Source organism: Tigriopus californicus, chromosome 7 (genome assembly GCF_007210705.1).
Source record: "Tigriopus californicus strain San Diego chromosome 7, Tcal_SD_v2.1, whole genome shotgun sequence".
Lineage (NCBI taxonomy): Eukaryota > Metazoa > Arthropoda > Copepoda > Harpacticoida > Harpacticidae > Tigriopus > Tigriopus californicus.
Genome location: NC_081446.1, coordinates 3269572 through 3277198, shown reverse-complemented (window position 1 = coordinate 3277198; position 7627 = coordinate 3269572). Strand labels below are relative to the sequence as shown.

At 46.0% G+C, this 7627-nt stretch overlaps 2 protein-coding genes across 2 annotated transcripts in view; one reads left to right on the top strand and one right to left on the bottom strand.

Moving 5' to 3' along the window:
- The window catches only part of LOC131884265 (sphingosine-1-phosphate lyase-like), a 5205-nt gene extending 925 nt beyond the window's left edge, over positions 1-4280 (top strand). Inside the window, exons 3-9 of the mRNA XM_059231983.1 lie at positions 508-719; positions 783-884; positions 1098-1232; positions 1725-2173; positions 2863-3009; positions 3071-3194; positions 3271-4280. Of these exons, the coding sequence (XP_059087966.1) occupies positions 508-719; positions 783-884; positions 1098-1232; positions 1725-2173; positions 2863-3009; positions 3071-3194; positions 3271-3369 (1268 nt within the window). The 3' untranslated portion in view covers positions 3370-4280. The remainder of the gene's footprint in view (positions 1-507; positions 720-782; positions 885-1097; positions 1233-1724; positions 2174-2862; positions 3010-3070; positions 3195-3270) is intronic.
- On the bottom strand, positions 4206-6723 carry LOC131884266 (enolase-like). The gene is made up of 4 exons (XM_059231984.1): positions 6436-6723; positions 5527-5900; positions 4845-5439; positions 4206-4688 (listed from the first exon to the last, which is right to left on the bottom strand). The coding sequence occupies exons 1-4, from the start codon at positions 6557-6559 to the stop codon at positions 4477-4479; spliced, it is 1305 nt and encodes a 434-aa protein (XP_059087967.1). The 5' UTR covers positions 6560-6723; the 3' UTR covers positions 4206-4476.
- Between the last annotated feature and the right edge of the window lie 904 nt (positions 6724-7627).

The following is a 7627-nucleotide window of genomic DNA, read 5'->3' as shown; positions in this document are numbered from 1 at the left end:
CTTACTGAAACAGGGATCCTAAAAAAAAACTTGAACTCATTTGCCTCTTTAAGCCCTGAAAGAAGAGACTAAAATTCATTTTATTATCACCATGACTTTTTCGGACTCCCCTTGTATTTATAACATCAGTCATGTCAATTCACCTCAAAATTGTGACCAAGATTTCAGACCATGGCCAAGACCAAGGCTTTCACTGATTTGAATTGATTCACAAATGATATTGACATGCATTAACACATTTGGTTACATTTTCGAATTGACTTAATATGCTTCATTAAAAAAACAAATGCTAACTTGTGGAGGCATACACATGCATACTGAAAACAATGGATTTTGTCAGTTTTCAGATGTTTAACATTTCCGACATTGTTTGTCAATTTATGTGTCCAAATATATCTCGTGTAAACGCACCATTAGAAATATCAAGTTTTTTTCACTTTTCAGCCTCATTTTCCTAATCTTCATACAATTAAGATAACAGCCATTGAATAAATAGCTATTATTTAGGCAAGTTCAAGGCTGAAACCGGAGCGCTTTCGGGCACTTGTCACAAGCCTCCGAACATGGAACGGGTCGAAACCATGACCAGTGCCTACAAATTGACGGCTTTTGCCAATCCTTTGAATCCGGATGCCTTTCCGGGGATCCGGAAATTTGAAGCCGAGGTGGTGCGAATGACACTGAATTTGTTCCACGGAGATGACAAAGCTTGTGGGACGGTGAGATTGGAGTCGGGTTCTTCGAGTTAGATCTTTATGATTTGAGGATTGCTTTGCTTCCAGATGACGTCGGGTGGCACGGAGAGCTTGATCATGGCTTGCAAGGCTTATCGAGGATATGGAAAGGCCAAAAGAGGAATCACCAAGCCTAATATTGTCATGTCGGTAAGACAAACATTGAATAATGCTCAGCAAACTTTCGCATTTTGGTTGGGTGAAGAAAAATCAAAATGGCAAGTTCATTTTGGGGGATGTTTCAATCTCAGTCATATGCTCTTGTTGAAGACATTTGCGTACATTTAAGCACATTTTTAGATCAGCATTGAAAGTGAAGGTGCATGAACTAATGGTCCCTGGAAATGTTCTTTTTTCATTCAGTCTAGCGGCCACGTGGGCTTTGACAAGGCCGGTCATTTGATGCACATTGATGTGCGTCATGTTCCTATGGATCCCAAGACCATGCACCCCGACTTGAAGAAGTTCCGCCAAGCCATCGACTCAAACACGATCATGGTACAGTAAACTAAATGAGAGCCCTTTGAAGTGTGTCACAAACATGGAGGAAGATGCTAGGGTCAACAATCAACATTTTTGAAGCAAGGGAACGCATTGTGTATTTATTTGAATGAGATTGACTGCTGATTGCTTCAGTTATGTATTTCAATTTTCAGCTTGATCGAACGAGTGGATCAAAAGCTATGTCCCCTCAAAGTGCAGTACATAACCAAGCACAGATTGAACAAGCCCCTTTTTCTTTTTTTGTAACTCAAACATTTTGTGTAGAATTTTGTAGTAAGCTTGAAAGGGAAGTAACTTTTGACTCAGTTATTCATTCGATTGCTCTTGAATTGAAATTCCTAACAATCTACAATAGGTCTAATTCAAATAAGGACTTGCAACGCATTGACTCCATACCCAAATGTTAGTTCTCGACCCTAGCATTCCCGTCCATGTTTCGGTGGTTCATGAAACACCATCAGTTATAAACGGCTTTCACGTGTTCAGTTAGTTGCCTCGGCTCCTCAATATCCTCACGGGATTATGGATCCCATTGAAGACATTGCCCAACTTGGGTTGGACTACAACATCCCCGTTCACGTGGACGCCTGTTTGGGCGGCTTCCTGATCACTTTTATGGAGGAAGCCGGTTTTGAGATCGGGAAATTCGACTTCCAAGTCCCTGGCGTCACGAGCATTTCCGCCGATACCCACAAGTTCGGCTATGCGCCCAAGGGTTCCAGTGTGATCATGTACAGGAGCAAGGAGTACATTCATTATCAGTACTATGTGTCTGCTGATTGGACAGGTGGGATCTTTGCCAGTCCCACTATGGCGGGGTCCCGATCGGGGGGTCTGATTGCGGCCACCTGGGCTTGTATGGTCAATCATGGCATGGATGGATATCGGGAATCAACCCGAAAAGTGGTCTCCACTCTTCAATTCATCGTCAAAGAGTGAGTTATTCATACGCCAGAGAGCAGCAGAATGAGATGTCATTTTTGAACGCACTACTCTACATTTAGGCTAGATGTTTTCTTTTTCGTCAGTGCTCAAACTACAAGAACTAAAGCAAATATGAAATGCTAAGAAGTTGAGCCAAAGTGGCAAAACAAAATCATCAAAAACAATAGCTCTCAAAAGATCGGAAAATATTAGAAAGAATCCCTACCGCAAGCAAGACCTCTGTTCCTTGTTTTATGCGTGGAAACTGATTTTTTCTGACCTTTGAATTAGTGATATCAACTTATCCCTCATTGTAATAAATCTCATAGTTGTCACGAGGCGGGAAAAAGAAAGTTAAAGTGGGAATTGTAATGAATTTACCACATCTTATCATTTTTTTTCCACAATCCAATGTTAAGAAAAGCTTGCGAAAATTTATTTTGAACGAAAAACCGAAATTGAACAAGATTATTTTTATAAAGGCTTTTCGTCTTTGTGAAAAAAGACCTAAAAATAAAAAGAATGAGGTCTCAGTATAGAAATGAGATAAAAGCCACTGTAGGTCTAACATGGGTCATTGTGTTACCATTAGAAAAGCAAATTTCTTTTCAGAAACGCAGCCAAATGTGTGAGGTATTTCATATTTTGGAAAAAAAAAATATCCAATGATTGTATTCATACTTGTTTCACCCTATTCTAGAATTCGATCAATTAAGGGACTGAGGGTTTTGGGCGATCCACGGTCATGCATCGTAGCGTTCACGTCCGACGATTTTCACATCTTTTCTCTAGCTGATGCTATGAAGGAAAAGGGATGGCTTCTCTCATGTCTTCAATATCCAACTTGGTGAGGATATCATTTTATGATTTGCTCTTGCAATCGACATCATTACCATTTCTTGTTTCAGTGTACATCTGTACGTAATTCCAATGCACACTCAAGAGGGCGTGAAAGAGAACTTCCTGAAAGAGCTGAGGTCCGTAGCTGCCACCCTTCTGACCCGCCCCAAGGACACAAAATTGGAGGGTCGAGTAAGATATCAAAAAGCTTATAGATTAATTTCAAAATGGTTTCTTCAAATATCCCTTCCTTTCTTCACCACTAAAGGCTGCCGTGTACGGCATGGCGCAAACGCTCCCGGATCGCGGTTTGGTGGACGAAATGGCCCAACAGTTTTTGGATACCCTCTACACCACTAAAAACTAATGCCTAAGGGTTCGTCGAAAATTTTTCAGTGTTTGAAATGATTTGATTATCACTCATCATCATCCCCACTATCCATCCATCAAATTGAACGATCTTATCAACCACAAAAGTCAAAACGTAAATCATTCATTCTCATTATCTCCTCCCGTCAAGTTCAGCCAGCCCTCAGTCATTTCCTCGAGCTACTTGAGAAGTCACTACCTGTTCGCTCGCTCGCTACATTGCCCCACCATTCACGCTTGGACGCTTACCTCCCCCCCGCCTAGATTTCCGCCCTCTCATCTAAGTAACATCACCTGAGGCGAACAGATCCCATGTGAAAGAGGCCCCGAGGGGATATTTTCTGCCCCTCGGGCGACAGATCTTGCCAACCATCTATCCATCATTCGGAGGATTTGTACACTTGTCAAAACTGAGCAAGCTGTCAGTGTCACTTTAAAAGCGATTGATCAAAATGTTGGCCTGGACCACTCTTGCGTATCTTGAGGTGGATGAATATCGACCAGAAGTCATTTGGATCTTGCTCAAAGGGTGTCCTAAAGTTTATTGGGTCGAGCTAAGTGACAAGAGGGTTTTCAACGTTCAAATGTATGAGGAGTTAATGTGTAAGAATGGACTGCATCAGCTTGAATGTCCAGAATAGAGTCGTCTTTGTAACTCATTTTGATGTGGAAGCTGGAACCCCTCCCGACATTATTTGATTGATGGATTTTCGGATTCAAGATCATTAGCGAAGATCAAGATGGCAATCTGATTAGGAGACCCGCGAGGATCAGCTAAGAAAGCGATCGTACTTCAGTTCTACATCATACCAATAGAAGAAATCAACGCGCCGATTTAGAGTTAAAGCTACAAGTTTATTCACCGTGCAATGCTTAAAATAAGGTTGAATCTAAATTCCAAGACATTAATTTTTCACTGTTTTTTTTTAGTTAAGGAGACATATTTAAAATGGTAATGGTGATGGTTTAGACCTGGCCAAGTTGAGCGGGTCAGGTGGAAATCCCGCAGCAGTGAGGTGTATCAGCACACCTCAGCTTAGTTCAGCAAGATTATTTCGGAAATGTTCTCTCCTCGATTCTTGTTGGTGCAGAGGGGTCAGTTTATTTAAGCATCAGGGTTGCGGAACTTCTCGCCCACAAACTTGGCATTGGCTCCCAACTCCTCCTCAATCCGGAGCAATTGATTGTACTTGGCCAAACGCTCAGATCGGCAAGGCGCTCCAGTTTTGATTTGGCCGGTGCAGAGACCCACCACCAAATCGGCAATGAAGCAATCCTCTGTCTCGCCAGATCGATGCGAGACCATAGTGCCCCAGCCTAAAGAGAACGGGAATATGTATATATGTAGTAACAAGCTCATAACGTGACCTCTGCGCTCGGTTAGAGAGGGCAAAACTGTGAGAATTCTTGGACCCTTGCCAGAGGTGGATCTTTCCAGTTCATGCCGGAAATAGACATAAAAATGACCCTTACCATTCTTCTTGGCGAGGTTGTGGGCCTCGATGGACTCTGTGACTGAGCCGATTTGGTTGACCTTCAAGAGCAGACAATTGCACGACTTCTTGTCCACGGCCATTTGGATTCGCTTGGGATTGGTCACGGTCAAGTCGTCACCGACGATTTGGATGGAGGTTTCGCCGGTCAACTTGGTCCAGCCCTCCCAGTCGTCTTGATCGAAGGGATCCTCGATGGAAGTGACGGGGAAGTCCTTGATAAAGCCCTTGTACATTTCGCCCAAGGCATCGGACGAGATCCAGTCGGCTTCCTTGGATTCGGGGTTCTTGAAGTCCAGATCGTACTTCTCGCCCTTGCGGAATTCCGACGCGGCCACGTCCATGCCAATCTGGATCTTGCCAGTGTATCCGGCCTTGTCGATGGCCCCCACCAAGAGCTCTAGAGCCTCCTTGTTGTTCTGGAAGTTGGGGGCAAAGCCACCCTCGTCACCCACGGCAGTGGCATCCAAACCGTACTTGGCCTTGATGCCGGCCTTCAAATGATGGTAGATCTCGGAGCCCATGCGCATGGCCTCGGTGAAATTGGCCGCACCCGTGGGCAAGATCATGAATTCCTAGATATGATCAGATTTCATATAGATTTCACTAGATTCTTTCGGTCAAAAGCCCAAATGAGGGTGCTGACGCGTTGACCGACTTACCTGCATAGCCAGCTTGTTGCCGGCGTGCGATCCGCCGTTGATGACGTTGAAAGCGGGCACGGGCATCTTAACCTCCTTGACACCGGCCAAGTCGGCAATGTGCTGGTACAAAGGTACGCCCTTATGAGCGGCACCGGCCTTGCACACGGCCATAGACACGCCCAAGATGGCGTTGGCGCCCAACTTGTTCTTGTTGTCAGTGCCGTCCATGTCCAACATGACTTTGTCTACATTGGCTTGGTCCACGGGGTCCAAGCTCATCTCCACCAACTTGGGGGCGATAATGGTGTTGATGTTCTCCACCGCCTTGGACACGCCCTTGCCCATATACTTGGACTTGTCCTGGTCGCGGAGCTCCAGGGCCTCATAGATGCCTAAATAAGTGGGTGGAGCCAAACAGACAAACCGCATCAGATGGGCGGTCCAAACCCTTTATGTAGCCATCCCAAGATGGGTAAAGAATGACCTTTTTGGGTCCTCGTTGTCACATTTTAGACCAACCCTAACCTCCTCTAGACCCCTCATGAAGGGTGGAGAGCCAGACAGACGCATCTCAAGATCAGAAGAGTGGACCGCTAAACTAGGGTCGCTACCCCTTTTTCCATTAGGTTTCATTTCAGCCTTGACTCATTTCATTACAAGGCCGGATGACCGCTAAAGGACCTTCAACATGAGCAGCAGCAGCAGCAGCCAACCTTGAGCCTCAGCGCTGGCCTTCGAATTCTAGCAAACTAACTCAGGCGGACCATATCACCTACAAAATGTCAGCCGGCCTAACTTCCACCCACTATTGTATCCAAAGAGCTGAAATATCCCGTTCCCATGACGAGCCCATCGGGTTCCACCGGGGTCTGGCAACATTAGGGGACAAACGTTTCCATTGGTAAAATTGAAAATGGCCCAATTTACCGGTAGAGGCGCCAGAGGGCACGGCCGCTCGGAAAATGCCTTTCTCGGTGGTGAGGTCCACCTCCACGGTGGGGTTACCCCGGGAGTCGAAGATTTGACGGGCGTGGATCTTCTTGATGGGCATTTTGATGAGAGTCGTCAGTAAGAGTCGATGTATTTCTCGGGAACAACTTGCGTGTGTAGGAACAACGAAGGGATCCGGTGGAATGAGAAGTTAAGGGAGAGGAGGAGCAATCCAAGTCTCGGTAGGAGAGCGTTCAACGGCCGGCCGACGGGCCAATCGGTAATCGGAAAGCCGGCCTCGACTCACTCTAGCTCTAGCGCGGAGGTCCGTCCTCCGTCCAAATACAGGAGCCTCTGTTCAGCTGGGTTGCCTCCGTCCTAACATCAGGGCGACCATTCCAGCGTTATTCTAGACCGGCCTACATGAAACGTAGCGGGTAGCCAATGTTGAACGGACGCATATTCTGGGCACCCTGAGAAATAACTCACTCAACATCAAAAGTGGCCATTTCTCCAGTGGCAACTGATGCAGCGCAGTGATCGCACGTTTTCTTTTTCGAGTAGCCAGCTAGATCTGATCAGGTCTGTGGACTTGACTCCCCTGACATGGTTGACACGGCAGGGGTGATCTTCAAATGAACTTGAAACCCGTCTCAGCGAGTCAGCCCGCCTGAGCCTGAAACTCCGTCCGAATATCACGTTGGATTAGCTTGGATGGGGATGGTAATTTAGATCAATGCCGATGTCGGACCGAACGTGGCCGATATCGGGCGGCAACGATGCCCTTTTCTAATCTAGGTGGAACTCAGGGTCTTCTCTAGGGGCCGTATGTTTTCAAGAAGCACCGATTTTCGTCACCTTCCAAGTCTTTCTGGCGAAAGCATCGACTCGGGTCATGTGTCTGACGGAATTAGGCGGTGGCTGCCCTGGCTGTGGAGGCTTGGCTCGGGTAGAGAGAGATCCCATGATTGGTGGGACGACATCTTGAATGGCGAGACGACTCTTTAAATCCCTGGGCGGATCGGGAAAGGAATCGTTGCTAGGCCAGAAAATACACTCCGGCTCCCGTCTTATACATGCATTCGGAGACCAGTGGAATAAAGTATGAACTGGATTGTTCGAGAAATATTTCGAGATTGAAACAACGACTTCAATGTGTCGTGTTACGAGAAAAGATAAAGATGCATCT

Bases quoted from the DNA above. Each gene is read 5' to 3' on its own strand.
- LOC131884266 (XM_059231984.1), bottom strand. From the start codon at position 6,559: ATGCCCATCAAGAAGATCCACGCCCGTCAAATCTTCGACTCCCGGGGT. The intron at 5,901-6,435 runs GTAAATTGGGCC...CCACTTATTTAG, and splicing joins GCCCTCTGGCGCCTCTACCG to GCATCTATGAGGCCCTGGAG. The intron at 5,440-5,526 runs GTAAGTCGGTCA...GATCATATCTAG, and splicing joins GCAACAAGCTGGCTATGCAG to GAATTCATGATCTTGCCCAC.